A 17344-nucleotide genomic window follows, 5' to 3' on the forward strand; every position below is an offset into this window, starting at 1 on the left:
AATTGCTGAAAATTGTTAAATTTGAAAAAAAATTACATACACTAAGTTTACGAATCGGTATATCTGCACCACAAAGACAGATCGCAATTCTCTAAACTACACCACTTAGAAGAGCCAAAGCGGACTTTATAATTTTGAGTCTTAGGTCAACGTGTAAAAAATGTTTGCAAGAGTCTGACAAGGATATTAGTAGGGGATTAAAGTGCGCGTTACAATGCATCATTTTTTCTGCTTTATATGTCCTATCACAAACAATTAACAGAATTGTGATATCATTTTTTATGACGGAGTTACGAAGTTGGGAACCTAATAGCTTCGTTTTCTGATTTCTTGTCATCTTAAACAACTTTTACAATGCAACTGACTTCTCAAATCGAAAATCAGCTTCCAACACTAACTAGAATTTAATGTTTTCATTGAACTTCAACAACCACCAAATCTGGTGTGAGGGCAGCCGAGGAAAATGATTTGTCCTTTTCCTGCTTTTTAGGTGGGAGCCCCCTAGCTGAAGTTTACTCGTGAGATACTTTTCAGTATTAAAATTAGTTGGTTTAGACCAGCTCTGGGCCGTCCGGCAAGCCGAAGATGCCGCTCGAGTCCAAGATCATCGAGCCGTCACCTGAGGCCACCACATCAAGAACTGCCGGACTATTCTTTACTAAAGTTTCTTCTTCTTCTTATGCTTAGTGTGTGGCTTAAACCAGTTTAATTTCTTTTGTTTTTACGATCCTATAGCCATCTAGAACACCTGATTTTTGTGTTTGTGGAAAATGTCACCTTTTTGTGGCGTGCTCGTGTTTCCTCAATGAACACGTTTCCACAATTTTCGAAATAACTGCACCTAGCGACCACAAAATCAATGGCGGTGCCGAAACCAACGTTTTCTACTTATACACCCGATCGAATAAATCTATGCGCAAACACAAAACACGTGTTTTCTGCTTATAATAGACCAACGATCCTAGCGCGGTAATATTATAAACACCAATGCCCCAAATAACTTACTGTTCCAGAGCAACGTTATAAAATGGCTTACTCACATTCACTTATAACAAGCGGTGGCTCTAATGTCAAATTAGGCCAATAGTAGCTTCTTGAACGAGCATTAATTTTTCGGGGTTCAAAGAACATGAGTGCACAATTATACACCCGGAAACGTGTTTTTGAAGGAGTTTTAAGTTTGTATGTTTGAAGGAGCGAGCAAAGACGTTTCCCTCATTCTGTGTTTAAATGGTTTAGAAAACATTCATTATTTTCCGCAAGAATGTCACAGTATCCATCTAGCGATGAATGTAGACGAGCTTAACATGTCTAAAACCTTGGGTTTAAGCGACAGTAGGGATAAACCATTTTCTGCTTCAGTGCAGGCTACCGTAAGAGATGGCTCAAAGTAGAGTGGTGCAAAGCACTGCACACAACATGCAGTGATGTATTTTGAGTAATCCAGGTGAATGTTTAAAAGTATGTAACGATTCCTTTTTTGAAAGTTGGTAAGGGATTCAACTTCTAGATCTCGTCCATGAAATAATGTCTTCCTTAGGAAGATCGGTGTGGGAACGGCCGGCGTCAGTGCACAAGGTGTTCTGTGACGCCTTGCCCGAGATTAGTAGTAAGAGCGTCAGATTGCTTAATTTTTGTTTACTGCTCTATCACCGGGATCACCCCCCCCCCCTGTTTTCTGACTGCACATGCCCACAGAAAACGGGCCATATTTTTAGACTGCAATACTTTAAAATCGGCCAGCATTTCGAGACTGCAGGTTCAGACGGGAACGGGCCATATTTTTAGACTGCACCACCTTCCAAATACGCCCATATTTCTAGAACATACGATCTGCGGGTTCGGCCCCCGAGAGAAGCTGGAAACTGACCCACCCGATACGCAAAAGTTGGAGCAACTCGCGAAGAAACATGTTGTCATCGAAACAGGAAAACGATAAGAGCGAGTTGGGAGCATGTGTTACCACTCAGTTTCCAAGGCGATGCTCACATCATTATCGTCATCGACACGACCCCCCCCCCCCCACAGACACACAATGCCGATGTGGAGCAGTTATGATAAAGGTTTACAGGAACAAGGAACTTTTTCTGCCAGAAAAAAAACGGCATCTGCAAAGGCTTCTGTCCTAAAAACTATTACCGTGATATTCGCATAATTCTATAAGGTAGCATGAGTCGGCCGTTTTCGTTAGAGTGAATGAGCTCCTCTGTGGCCGTTGCGGATGGTGTAGCTGCTGCTGGGGAATGGGCGGTGAATGCGGCAAGCTGTAAAAGCAGACTTCGATACACCTTACCTCGTTCTCTTTTTCCAGGCGGCAGATTTTACGAACGAGAAGATCGTTGTGGCCGTTGTGGCGACCATCCGCTTCGTGGCTCTCCATCTCTCGCCTGGTTGCCTGTTCCGAGAGACGATGCAACTTATAAGGCAAGTGCTACAAATGGGGAGCACGGCTGCTTTAGTATGCGGCTTGCACGAACTGACTTCGTGCGTGAAGGTGGGAGTTAGGAGAACGAGATCAAGAAAGCTCATTGCTGGCCTAGTTGGTTCATAGTAATCAGGAAGAAAAAAGATGGGTCACTGCGACATTTCAACTAGCTTTACTTCAATCAGAGTCAGCAATACAAGCACATTACCCAACATATCGAACGAAGCAGCACACATTCACTATTAAAGAAAAATAGGCGTACAACGGCGGAATATACACAAAATGATGGCCTCACTACGACATGCTGCGCGACCTCTCCTCGCTAAAAAGCAAAGTAATTGACATATTGGTCACACATGCATGGATTAATCTTAGATATAGCCTCTGATTCGCCTCTATACTGTGATCTTGTCTGTTCGCGCAGTATATTTCCTCAGGAGCACTAGAGTCATGAATAACGTATTCGCCAAAATTGTTAAAATTATCGTTTAATCTTGCTCTGATGAATCAATTTATGCTCCAAGGAGCCCCACCTGGCCTTAGGTTTCCTTTTCGTGCGCTCACTTCTCTTTGATCTGCATAATAAGCACTACGATTGTCATAAATAAAAATTAGGACAGAAACTCCCCACTGAGGAGGAGCTCTTGCCTCACTACAAGTAGTGAGGCGTGTCCGCGTCGGCTCGGCCGCTTTATGGGAGGTTTTGACTGGATTTTTCTTTCTTTGGTGCCGAATTCTGTGATAAACGGATCCACGAAGTTACATGCTACACCGGAATATAGGACATTTTTCAGTGAGTGGACTGTATTTGATTTTACGGCCTTTCTCGTCTAGACTACGCCGCCGGAGGTGTTAACCCTTATCGCGGAACCCACCGTGCTCGTGGGCCGCGCCGGTTCCCCGGCCACCTGACGCTTTTGTCATGATGGAATACGCTGTAGAAGGCGAAGACATTGCTCCGGAAGACGTTTCGGAGGTTGTTGGCTGAAAAATTAACACCCAGAGGAATTCTACGAACCAGCCAAAGCCATCACACGGCGGCAACGCTGTTAGCACTAACGGCGGGTTGGGACCCAAGAACGGCAAAGTGAGTCCAAACTCGCCTGCTAGCGTGAAGAAGGGTATCATCCTGCGCGGTAAAATGCCTCCACTGCCGAAAAATGACATGAAGATTATCGTCAAAATTAGGGGAGGTCTGAATATTGCTAAAATTGGTGCGGCCGCGGTGGCTGATGCAATCACGGCTGCTGCTTCCATAGACGAGGTAAAGCGAGAAGCGGACACGATCTGCCCCAATCATCAGCAAAATATTGGGGTAGTTAGCACGCCGGAAGAAGAAAATACTGCGAAGTACATGAGGATCAAGGTATTATGCATTGCTGAGCACATGCATGAAGCTGCGGCATATCGTGCGGCGCCGCATGAAACGTGCAAGGGAATCATAAGAAATGTTCCTCTCATCGAGGGACCTGAAGCGCTAAGTCGCAAGATTGTTAACCCGCGTAATCCTTTGGCCCTTGAGGCAAAACGCATCAAGGAGTCGGATACGGTCATCATCGCCTTCGATGGATGCAAGGTTCCCAACTACGTTCGTTATGGTAACGCGCTGGTTAGGTGCACGCTTTACCGCAAGCAGCTTGATGTTTGTTATGCTTGTGGAAAGCTGGGACATCGCGCTGACGTCTGCCCCTCGCCGGAAGAGGTGGTATGCAGGGGCTGCGGTTCAACCAATCACGGTGAGGCCCACCGGTGTACGCCCAAGTGTGAACTGTGTGGGGGAGAGCATATCACGGCTTCCAAGGAGTGCCAGCAGCGGTTCCGTACCCCATATGTGGTCCGGCGCCATCGTTTTGAGCGGGCTATGGCGGATATCAAGGCGGAGGATGAAGAGAAGGGAGGCTTCAGGTACGTCGAAAGCCAGTTCCCGACGTTGGGGAAGACACTGGAGACTGGGCAGGGACAAGATCGTGGGCGTCGACGTTCAAGGTCAAGATCAAGGAGACCAGGCAGAGCATCTCGCAGCCGCTCCGGTGGCCGGTCTGGGAGCAGATCGGCGTCTAAGGTGCGCTTCGAATTGGACGGACAGTTGGGAACTGAGACTGCGCGTGGACCCATTGGGAAGGCGGGACGGGGTGTGCGCAAGAGTAATGTGTTCCAGGGTCGACTAGGAAGGGTCCCAGTGGAGAGGCCAGTGGTGCTACCTGGGTGGAGCGCACAAGTGCTCGAACGGAGATGCCTAGTTCGGTAAGGCCAGAGCATAGCAATAATGAGGCGAGATTCAAGAGGCTAGAACAGGAAAACGAAGAGTTGAGAGAAATGGTGAGGTTGCTTAGGACAGAAATCTCGGCCCTTAAGGGTGTGGCAGGACCTGCACCGGCCGAGAGGGCAATGCCTGAGCCCATAGAGAGCATGGATTTTGCTGATTTAGGTGAGGCTCGTGGGTCGCGCCCCTCAAAGAGGAAGGCCATGACTCATGAGGCGGAGCCTGCGTCGATGAAGCTGAGATCTGAGGTGAAGGAGATGCTGTCGAGTGTAGATAGTGTTAAGCAGGTCAACGATGGTCTCGCGCAGCTGAATACGCGTCTCAGAGTGGCTCGGCTCGATCGATGGGAGGTTCAAGGAGCTGCAATGTAGAATAGAGGTGTTCAAAAACAAATCCAATCCAATCTGAGTGTCTGTCCCCTTCTTACGTCGGGATCTCAGTCGGCCGGTTCCTCGACAGGGAAGTCTCAGGTTCAGCAAGATGGCTCGCAGCAACTGCTTCAACATGGCGCGACAAAATGAGGCTTTTTGTGTGTGGCAATGCAACTGTAGGGGGTATGCTCGTAAACGGGCGCCTCTACAGAAGTATGTTCACGCGTGTAAGGGTAGGCCGCAGGCGATTCTACTGCAGGAGACAATGACGGAAGAAGTTTCTCTGACGGACTACCGAACCGTCTTCGGCGGGTCCAAAGCTCGGGGGACATGCATTCTGTTGGATAGCAAACGGACGCAGGTGGTCCATGATCTTAAGATACCTTTCAGTTCCCTGGAATATGTCATGATTGAGGCGATTCCTAACCAGGTGAACAAGAAAAGCGTGTTTATTCTGACCCCGAGGGACAGGGTGCAGAGATTCAAGCTGCTTCTGCAGAAGGCTTCTAAGCTTTCCGGGGACCACCCGCTGATCGTGGCTGGGGATTTTAATGCTCCGTATCACGTGTGGGATTACAAGCATGACACTGTTAAAGGGAGAGACCTTTGGCAGAACGCTGCGGAGTTTGACCTTACGCTGAACACTGACCCTGCCTTTCCGACACGTATAGGGACGTCGACGTGTAGGGATACTACCCTTGACCACTGCTTTGTAAAGAACGCGGCCAAGCCTAGTTGGTGCAATCTAGGTTTGGCCACTACCTAGGACCACTACCTAGGTTGACCACTACCTAGGTTGGATCACTACCTAGGAAGACCTAGGTAGTGATCATTATATTAACCAAGCCGTTTCTGAGGTTGAGGGTAGGCTCCCTAGGGAGTGAACGTTGATAGATTGGGATAAGTTTCGGATGATCCGGGAGGAGAGATGAGAAAGGAGGAAGGAATTCGAAGGCCTGTACTGGCCGTCCCTGGAGGATTGAGCCACCCAGGTGAGGGAGGATGTAAAGGAGGCTACGAAGGATATCACTACGGATGTGGAGGTGGATAGTGTTGATAGCAGGCTGGCCCATCTGATTGAAGCCAAGCGGCCTATGCTGGCTAGATGGAAGGGGCAGCGGCTTAATCGCAGGCTGCGTAAAAAGATTTCCGAGCTGAATAAGCTGATTGAGGAGCACTGTAAGCTTTTGTCTAGGCAACAGTGGGATGGGGTATGCTACTCGGTGGACGAGGAGGTGCGCAACGGGAGGTCGTGGGGCTTGCTTAAGCATTTGCTGAACGACTCCGATACGTGAGTTAGTCAGGGGCACGTCCTTGCTAGAGCTGTGCACGAAGCAGTGGGGTCTGCCTCGGAGGAAGAGCTGGTTGAAAAGCTGGCCAACAAATACCTTCATGTTGCGGACCCGGATGCAATTCTGACGGAGCAGGCCTACACGGGAGAGGCGAACTTTTCCCTAGATGAGGACTTTTGTGTGGAAGAGATACGCACGGTTTTGCATAAGCTTAACAGCAAGTCGGCTCCTGGACCGGACGGGATTTCGAACAAGCTTTTGAAGAATCTGGACGATAGGTCAATCAAGTACCTTACCGGGGAGGTTAACGCTATTTGGAGAGACGGGGTGGTTCCGGAGCAGTGAACGGCAGCTCTCACGGTGCTGATTCCCAAGGCTGCCAAAGTCTTGAGCATTGATAACTAAAGGCCTATTTCACTCACTTCATGTGGGGGCAAGGTAGCCGAGCATGCGGTGCTTAATCGGCTTACAAGGTGCCTTGAGGAGAACCAGGTCTACCCCCACACTATGATTGGTTTTCGGGCCGGGCTGTCGACTCAAGACGCAATGAAGCTCATCAAGCATCAGGTCAGTGATGGAGATGGAAGGGGCGTTAAGGCCATCCTAGGGCTGGACCTGGAGAAGGCTTTTGACAACATTCGTCACTCTTATATTCTTAAGTCCATTTCGGATCTTGGCCTCGGCGCGCGCTTTCATGACTATGTCAGGTCCTTCCGGTCAGGCAGGAAGGCTACCTTGAGGGTTGCGGAGCTGGAGTCATAGACGTTAAATCTTGGAGACAGAAGCACTCCTCAGGGGGCCATCATCTCGCCCACATTGTTCAATCTGACCATGGTCGGATTGACCAAGAAGCTCTCGGAGATTGAGGGTATTAAGCACACCTTGTATGCAGATGACGTGAAAATACGGTGTCCCGATGGTAGTGAGGGCTATATCGAAAGTGTTCTGCTGGAGTTAGCGGATGTAATTGAGAATTATTTGGACCCGATGGGGTTAAGGTGCTCCCCCTCTAAGTCGGAGCTGTTACTGTACAGTCCCACTAAAAGGGGACCCAAGCCAAGGGGATGGATTTATTTATTTATCACAATACCCACAGCGCCCGTAGGCAACAGCGGGGGGGGAAGGAAACAAAAAACCAATAAATAAAGCAGGCAAAACAAAACATATACCCGGAATGCTTTCATACTGGCACATACAGACAAAAACACAAAAACACTATCTTACTTCAGCGGGCGTATACAGTATGAAAATACATCATTTGATAGAATCATTGCGACATCGGATGGTAGCTTGTTCCATTGGCTTATGGTTCTGGGGAAAAATGACATTTTAAACGCTTCAGTTTTGCAGGCTATTTCTTTAACCTCATTTTCATGGTCCAGCCGTTGAGAAACGTAATCAGGCTTGGAAAAATATTTCCCGGGATTTATACCTGTTCGAGAGTGGAATATGTTATGAAAGAGTTTCAGTCTGACATATTTCCTGCGTTGCTGTAGTGGCTCCCAACTGAGGCTTTCTTTTGTTTTTGAAAGACTGAAATTCCTAGTGTAGTTGGAATAAACAAAACGAACGGCTATGTTTTGAATTCTTTCTAAACTGTTCACGTCACGTGCCGTCCACGGATCCCACACAGCACACGCATAATTCAGAACAGATCGGACATTTGATTTGTACTATGATACCTTTGTCTCCAGTGGCAACTTTTTTGCATCTCTGCGCAGGAAACCTAGAATGCGGCATGCTTTACTTGTGATATGATGAATGTGACGGCTCCAAGAAAGAACAGGTGTGAAATAAACGCCGAGATGTTTGTGCTCCTGAACCGATATTATCATGGTTGAAATTAAAGAGTAACAGAAGTCATGAGGGGTTCTTTTCCTCGAGAAACGCATGTGAACGGTTTTTTTTTCATGTTAATGTGCACGTGCCACTTGTTGTACCCCTCATTTACCTTGTACAGGTCATTTTGTAAAACATTGCAGTCATGGGTAGTATGAATAGTCCTGTACAAAACGTAATCATCGGCAAATAGCCTGATTTGCGATGAAATACTCGAGCAAATATCGCTTATATCGATAAGAAATAAAAGTGGTCCTATGACGTATCCTTGGGGCACTCCAGAGGACACATCAACTTCACGGGATGTTTTGCCATGAAGCACAACTTTTTGTTTTCTTAAATTTAAGTATTCTTTTATCCAGTTAACAACCGTACTGTTTATATTATATATTTCTAATTTTTCTATAAGTAAAGAGTGAGGGACAACATCGAACGCCTTCGTAAAATCTAGAAACAAGCAGGCAACAGAAAAACCCTTATCCAAAGCTCCTGCTAAATCATGCGTCAGCTCAAGCAACTGTGTTGTACAGGAAAATCCACTGCGAAATCCATGCTGCTGGGGGCTGAGCAAAGAGTACACGTTCATGTGGCTCATAACATTACTGTAAAGCACATGCTCAAGTATCTTACATGGAACGCTAGTAAGCGAGATAGGCCGGTAATTCAAAATACTACTTCGCGGTCCACCTTTATTCACAGGGACGACATTGGCAAGTTTCCAGTCATCTGGTAAAGATATTTCTAGTAAAGATTTAGTAAAGATTACACACAGATATTTGGACACCTCCCGTGGGCACAAAGAAAGCAGTGCTGGTGACAAAGCATCAGGCCCAGTTGCTTTAGACGCATTCAATACTCTGAGAGCTGCCTCTATTCCTCGTTGGTCGATCACGATATCGTCCATGGGCTCACCCACCACTTGGGTGGATCTCGCCACAGTGTTTTGAGTGTCAACACTAGCAGCATACAGAAAACTGAAAAATGAGATAAAGCACTCGGCTTTTTCAATGTCGTTATAGATGGTAGCACCATCGCTATCAAGAGCAGGTATTGATAATACATCTTTACTGTTCATTTTAAAGAATTGCCACAGTTCTTTTGGTCTTTTCTGTATGCGCAGGTGGAACGTGCTAAAGTATTTATCTTTGGCTGTCTGCGTGGCTACCTTCATCTCCTCAGTTTTGTTTTTGAGTTTGTCTTTAAGCTTAAACGAAGGGTTTTTCTTATAAGCAGCGTAAACGTGAGCTCTCTGCCTGGTCTTGCATTTCACCTGTCGAGAACACCACGGCTTACTTTTGCTGCGCCGCGTCGTCATAACCCATGATGGGACATATCTTTCACGCATCTCGAGCAGCTTGTTCTTAAATACTTCCCATATTTCTTCCATATTCATGAATTCAGCCTGTGTCTCAAATACATCATAGTAGGAATCTAGAGCCAGGGTCATTTCACTGGCACGTGCTTTTTGATAGCTATAGATACGCCGTGGACCACTGTTAGCAGCTCTCACATACTGCAAATTCATATCGCACAATACAGCTTGGTGGTCGCTTATGCTCGGCAGCACTACTGTAGAACGCACCGCCTCTGGGGTGTTAGTGAAAAATAAATCTAAAACATTTTTTGCTCGTGTGGGCTCTAGAACTAGTTGTGTTAGCTCGAAGAGGCGACATATCTTCAACATTTCTTTACTTGACTGGCTGCAAGCGCTGGAACTGTGATCTGCCAGAGACCAATTGATTTCTGGAAGATTAATATCACCGCCTATAACTAGATAATCGGTGCTCACTGTTTCCATTGCGGCTGTAAGCTCACCTAGAATATTAACTTTGCTTCCAGGTGGGCGATAGAACTAACATACCGACAGTGAACTGCGGTTCTTCAATCTAATCTCTACCCACAACATTTCATTTTGACTGCATTCAATGTCAATTTTCCGGGAGCACATTGTCGCATACACCAAAATAAAAACGCCGCCCCCGAAACGATTTCGGTCCTTACGGTAACAAACAAAGCCCCTGGGAAATGCTTCATTATCCTCAACGTCAGCATCGAGCCAGGATTCAGATCCAAGAACGACAGTTGGTCTACACATATCAACGAGGCTAGAAAATCCCCGTGGGCCAGCTGAGCATTCAGCTTCGTACAAGAAATGGGTAGATAAGATCAGGGTTCTGGGGGTGATGATTGAGTCGAACGGCGCCAACACGCTGACGATCCAGAAGATCATTGCCAAGACAGAAAATGCGGTACGCCTAGTGAAGAGGGTGGCCAACAGGCAGACGGGGTTGAAGGAGGTTAGTCTGATTAGACTTATGCACGCATTTTTATTGTGTCACTTTACTTATGTGGCGGCCATGCACAAGTGGAAACGATCGGAGAAGGAGAAGCTTGACAGGCAGATTAAGAAGATCACGAAGAAAGTGTTGAGAGTGCCAATGTGTACCAGCACCGACTGACTCCTCCAGCTGGGAATTCATAATACCTTGGATGAGATAGCTGAGGCTCAGGAGAGGACACAGATGGTGCGTCTCTCTACGACTAGCGCGGGTCCGCAGATTCCGAGACAGTTAGGTGTTCCTCAGGAGATTTCGCCGCTTCACGTCGGTATTGCCTTGAAGGTCCGTAATCGGTATCATCATCATCATCATCATTATCGTCATCATCATCATCAGCCTGGTTATGCCCACTGCAGGGCAAAGACCTCTCCCATACTTCTCCAACTACCCCGGTCATGTACTAATTGTGGCCATGTTGTCCCTGCAAACTTCTTAATCTCATCCGCCCACCTAACTTACTGCTGCCTTCTGCTACGCTTTCCTTCCCTTGGAATCCATTCCGTAACTCTTAATGACCATCGGTTATCTTCCCTCCTCATTACGTGTCCTGCCCATGCCCATTTCTTTTTCTTGATTTCAACTAAGATATCATTAACTCGCGTTTGTTCCCTCACCCAATCTGCTCTTTTCTTATCCCTTAAAGTTACACCTATCATTCTTTTCATAGCTCGTTGCGTCGTCCTCAATTTAATTAGAACCCTTTTCGTAAGCCTCCAGGTTGCTGCCCCGTACGTGAGTACTGGTAAGACACAGCTGTTATAAACGTTTCTCTTGAGGGTAATGGCAACCAGCTGTTCATGATCTGAGAATGCTTGCCAAACGCACCCCAGCCCATTCTTATTCTTCTGATTATTTCAGTCTCATGATCCGGATCCGCAGTCACTACCTGTCCTAAGTAGATGTATTACCTTACCACTTCCAGTGCCTCACTACCTATTGTAAACTGCTGTGCCCTTCCGAGACTGTTAATCATCACTTTGGTTTTGTGCAGATTAATTTTTAGACCCACCCTTCGGCTTTGCCTCTCCAGGTCAGTGAGCATGCATTACAGTTGGTCCCCTGAGTTACTAAGCAAGGCGATATCATCAGCGAATCGCAAGTTACTAAGGTATTCTCCATTAACTCTTATCCCCAATTCTTCCCAATCCATGTCTCTGAATACCTCCTTTAAACACGCTGTGAATAGCATCGGAGAGATCGTATCTCCCTGCCTGACGCCTTTCTTTATTGGGATTTTGTTGCTTTCATTATGGAGAACTACGGTGGCTGTGGAGCCGCTACAGATATCTTTCAGTATTTTTACATACGGCTCGTCTACACCCTGATTCCGCAATGCCTCCATGACTGCTGAGGTTTCGGCTGAATCAAACGCTTTCTCGTAATCAATGAAAGCTATATATAAAGGTTGGTTATATTCCGCACATTGTTCTATCAACTGATTTATAGTGTGAATATGGTCTATTGTTGAGTAGCCTTTGCGGAATCCTGCCTGGTCCTTTGGTTGACGGAAGTCTAAGGTGTTCCTGATTCTATTTGCAATTACCTTAGTAAATACTTTGTAGGCAACTGACAGTAGACTGATCGGTTTATAATTGTTCAAGTCTTTGGCGTCCCCTTTCTTATAGATTAGGATTATGTTAGCGTTTTTCGAAGATTGCGGTACGCTCGAAGTCATGAGGCATTGCGCATACAGGATGGCCAGTTTCTCTAGAACAATCTGCCCACCATCCTTCAGCAAATCTGGTGTTACCTGATCCTCCCCAGCTGCCTTCCCGCTTTGCATAGCTCCCAAGGCTTTCTTTACTTCTTCCGGTGTTACCTGTGGGATTTCGAATTCCTCTAGAATTCTCTCTTCCATAATCGTCGTGGGTGCCACTGGTACTGTATAAATCTCTATAGAACTCCTCAGCCACTTGAACTTGAATCGGTGTCACGTCAAGCCTGTTCTCAGGAACATGCATCCGTAGCGAAATGTGGTTAGGAGAAAGGCCCGGGGGGCTTGCCTGCCGAGACTCATTCGTGATGAGAATCAGAAGGTTGGCTTCGTGATGCTTGTTTTAACGAGGAGAGGAAGGTGTTTACCATAGTTGTCGTGGACAAAGAGGGCACTGTCGCTAACGCTGCTACCGTTCGGGCTGATAGGCTAGATGTCGCGGAGCAAGCGGCTATTGCGCTCGCCCTGGTTGACAGGCGCAGACTTTTTGTGTATAGCGCTTCAAAGTCGGCTGTTAGGGTCTTTGAGAAGGGCTCGGTAGCTAAGGTTGCTTTTAAAATTATGCAGACATGTGAGATCTCTCAACACTACTTATGTTGGTTCCCTGCTCACCTTGGGATGATTGAGGGAGCCCCTCCGAATCTCAATGAGTCCGCTTATCAGGCAGCTCGAGACCTTACCCTCCGCTCTGCCCTGCGCCAGGCCGTGGCGGTACTCCCCGAGAACAGACTCTCCCTTTCCACATACAATGAAATCACAAAATATTACTTTCTTAATCACAGGGTTTACGGTTTGCCGCATGCTAAACTAAACAGAGCTCAGGCACTTACATTACGCTTACTACAGACTGGTACTTATCCTTGCCCACGGAGACTGAACATGTTTTATCCGGAGAAGTATATAGAGCCTTATTGCCAAGATTGTGGTGCTTCAGCCAAGCTCGAACACATGCTCCAGTCTTGCGAAAGAATTGAAGATTCGGCGATCAAGGATGCGTCCAGGTGGGAGGCTGCACTTCGCAGCCCGGACCTGGATGAACAACGCTCACGACGTGGCCGTGAGGCTTGGCCTTCCGGTCCCGACGTGGGAGCGGCCGCTTAGTGGTTAATTATTACTACTTGCAGGACCAAATAAAGTTTTCCATCCATCCCCACTGAGGAGTCGTAAAGTGGAGCGCAGAATTCTTTGCAACCATTACTCACGAAGCCTAGACTGCACCCTTCACGCCCAAGGTTATTGTATGTCAAGAGATAAGCAACTACAAATAATAAAACGCATACTAGGGCGTTCTCCCCAGAAAACTCATTGTTACTGCCAATATTGTGTTTGGCAAATGAAACGAATGTAGCTGTAGCGCTTTTTTTTCTCGCATGATTTGCCGGTCGACGAGCTCATGGTTCGACAATCCGAGATTCGGATTGCACGCGCAATTTTCGAGATGCCAGGCATGGTCCGTAGTCGCTTGACGAAGCAAGGCACTGTAGGAGCTTCTGGCATTCCACAGAACTGTCGCATGAAAGTACACTCTTAGACAAAGGTACACACTCCCTGCCTTTCTCTGCATTATTTTGTCTCTCTTTGGGGTGTATATCTGCCACACAACAATAGTCATCTGCCTTGCTTGCGATTCCTTTCTTGAAAACGCCGCGCCTGCTACTTCCCTGTCGGGAATGCTACGTCATGCTGATAACACGCATGCCGTTCGTTACTGGGAAGTACCGCGTTTGCAGCGTAAAGAAAGGAAATGCGCACTACACAGATGACGTTTATTGTTGTGTGGCAAGATACGACCCAAAGGGTGTAATTTTGTTTTAGAGTGTAGGCTGCTCAAAGACGTGCGGCGTGCGCGTCCACGGACGCATTCTAGGGCAGATTTCTGGAGAAACGTTACGGCGTCACTCTCAGGAGCATAATGTTTAGACATTGGTATATTTGCCTAGAAGGATGCACGTTGCACAATTGTTCCAGACGCGAGTAGCAGGAGATGTGCTAAAAGTTATCTGCACGGCATTAGGTAATTATGACAGGTTGGCAACAATTGTGACAATATCTGCGGAGCTGTTTTGCCTACACTACAAAAAGAGTGGCACCCTTAGGAGTGGATATTTGCCACACAACGATAATGTTCATCTGTGTTGCCCGCGTTTCCTTCCTTTAACGCTTCGAGCCCGGTACTTCCAAGTCACTAACGGCATGCGTGTTATCAGCATTGGCAGAGCATTCTCGACAGGAAAGTAACGAGCGCAGCGCTTCCATGAAAGAAAATGCGGGCAAGACAGTTGACGATTATTGTTGTGAGGGAAATATCCACCCCAAAGGGTGTAAACTTTTCTTACAGTGCACACTCTTGAACAAATGTACACGTTTTCACGTGTATATTTGCCACACAGCAATAATCGTCGTCTGTCTTGCTTGTCATTCCTTCCTTGAAAACGCTATGCTCGCAACATTTCTGTCGGGAATACCCTGTCATGCTCATAACGGGCATGACGTTCGTGACTTGGAAGTACGGGGCTCGCCGCGTTAAAGAAAAGAAATGCGTGCAAGACAGATGACGATTATTGTGTGGCAAAACGGTGTAATTTTGCTTAAGGAAGTACACGCGTGCATCCTCATGAACTTATACTAACGCGCGATAGTACACGTGCACTAGCGTGGTATAATTGCTGGCTGGTCGCCCACGCACCCGAACGGTGATTCAACCACTTCAACTGCCGCCGAACGCGCATGCGTTATTTGAAGACCGATTGCCGGTAAACCAACTGTACGGACATATTAGCGGAACGCTTTCCGCGGCGGCTTGCAGCCCGTTATAACATGAGCCAGTCGCAAATATTTTCCAAGGCACATTGTTAAGGTAGTTAGGCTTACTCAGCGTTGCTTCGTAGGGTGTCAGCGATTAAATTTACGGCTTGATTCCGACTCGACGCATATCTATTTGCAGGGGCTGCACAGCACTCGAAAATGCAGCAAACCACTTCTTGAACGAAATACTGTCTACGGGATCGCGCTGGTAACGTTCGTGGCCGTAATCTTTTCGACATGACAGTACGGCGGTTACTCATCCCGGACCCTTTTCATAGGCTCACCTCAGTCTCTTCTGGTATCTTCCAGCAACGCGTCACAAGATTAGCTTTGCATTTACACGCCGGGTATGAAAATGTCATGTGACTCTAGTGCGCGGACCGTGTTTATAGACGCATTTGCGCGGATTGCCGGTAAACGTGGACTGAGTGGAGTCTATAGCACGAAGTTGCCGTGGCGCTACCGATTTTAAAACCTTCGACCGTTAGTAAACGACGCCGAACCTCACAGTGAAAGAAATCACCGGCGATTAAGGTACTCCCTCATTCGAAATTTGTGCGCAGCTCCATGCGTGCATTCATTTCGCGGTATATTCAGGCACCACACCGATCACACCACCGATCACCGCACCGACTGGCAGAGCCATGACGCACGGCCACACAGTTACCGCTTCCCGGCAACTGCAGCTTATGCAACCACAATCTTTGCCAGGAAACGTTGGCGGCGAACGCTATCGCGAAGGCTTTCTGGTTCTTTTTCTTTCCCCCTGTCACTACCGACAAGCTGCCGCTGCCACGAATGCGCGGACGTTAGCGCCATCTCGGGGTAATTCAAGGTGGTTTCCCCCGCTTTCCTCCTCAACATTCCTCAACACCTCCTCCTCCGCTTTCCTGCTCGTGCTCTCTTCGTCATCGCCGTATTCCACTCCCGCTGCACTCCTCATTCGCCTTTTCACCATTCGCTGTGCTCGTTCGCTCGGATACGCCGAGGTACAATGCCGAGGCGCACCGACGGTCAACGCAAGAAGGGGCGCCTCAAAGCCGCGCTCTAAAAAGTTTGTGCACTTTGCTGTCGAACATAGTCGACCTGCGCTGTGCTTGTACGATTGCGCAGAGCGGCGAGATGAAAGGACGTGATGCCCGAGCCACGTTTTTGTCTGTCTCGCAGATTGGCTTTAACGAGCGGACAGTAATCCACAGAACGGGCCTACGAACAAAAAATGTTGAAATCCTCGTGCTTTCTTGGCGATAAACCGGCAAGCAATACATTCTAAGCCATAGAAAATTGCCATGAAGCAGAGCTAGTGTGGCTGACTTTGAAACTGAAAATACACAGTACAACGTAACTTCACTATTCCTTGGGGTTCAGAGGCACAAGAAAAAAAAGAAACAAGCAAAAGCACTTGGATTCATTCATTCAATGCGAAAATTTCAGATCTTCGGAATGAACTGAGCTGTATGATCGGTGCTGTCATGGTAGCAATGTGGTGTTGTGATTAGTAAGACTAGGACACACCGCACTCAATTTCAAACTCCAACTCAATTTCCAAGTTACAAATAGCTAACAAATTCTCGTTACGAAACGAGATAAGTCCCGAGCTTGAGTGAGACTTCTTGTTCGTTTGTCGAAACATTCCATTGGAAATCTATCATTCGGTATTCGCACAACTCTAAATAAAAATTGCTACTTTACTGGACTGTCAAAAACACTGAAAGACAAGAAGCAAACGTCACAGGTTTTCACGTGAGCTCCCGCCGCCGAACAGAACACAAAATTTCCATTATCGTTTTTGTTTCAGCATTCCTGCTAAAACATTTATCGTCCTTTTAGCTTCGATAATTTGGGATATTTCGTTTAGCAGAGAGAAAAAAGAAATAATATTTTAGGAGAAGGTTATTGAGAAATACTTCGTTAGTTTTGAATTTCTGAAGATAGAAAATAGTTCGTTTCGAATAGGAATAGTTGATCTTTCGATTATTCACCCAAACATAATTCTATCATATCGGCACCCACATTCCAGTTCATTCGCAAATCTGTAGAAGCGCGGAAAGTTTTTCTTACCCTGTAGCCACAGCCCAATTGTCTAAACGAACAGCCGACGGGCATGAGCTGGCATACAGCCTTGTGTTTCCTCTCAAGCTGAAAAAGACAGGGAAGGGGTACACGTTATTGAAGAAGCAACATCGCCGATTCTACTTTCTGGCACAGAGAAACAATAAAAAAGCCCACTTTGAGTTCACAGAAACTACTGTCATAATTATCGCCTTCTTATGACGATAATAATGTTTTTTTATTT

General features: G+C 47.0%; 1 protein-coding gene across 2 annotated transcripts in view; it reads right to left on the reverse strand.

Annotated features, from left to right (window-relative positions):
- The window catches only part of LOC142564640 (TNF receptor-associated factor 6-like), a 50402-nt gene that overhangs the window by 15230 nt on the left and 17828 nt on the right, over positions 1-17344 (reverse strand). For both annotated transcript variants that reach the window (XM_075675713.1, XM_075675714.1), the window contains 2 exons: positions 17110-17187; positions 2294-2395 (listed from right to left, as the gene is read on the reverse strand). In XM_075675713.1, coding sequence (XP_075531828.1) covers positions 2294-2395; positions 17110-17187 — 180 coding nt within the window. The remainder of the gene's footprint in view (positions 1-2293; positions 2396-17109; positions 17188-17344) is intronic.

The sequence above is a fragment of the Dermacentor variabilis genome, chromosome 11 (genome assembly GCF_050947875.1).
Source record: "Dermacentor variabilis isolate Ectoservices chromosome 11, ASM5094787v1, whole genome shotgun sequence".
NCBI classification, from domain to species: domain Eukaryota; kingdom Metazoa; phylum Arthropoda; class Arachnida; order Ixodida; family Ixodidae; genus Dermacentor; species Dermacentor variabilis.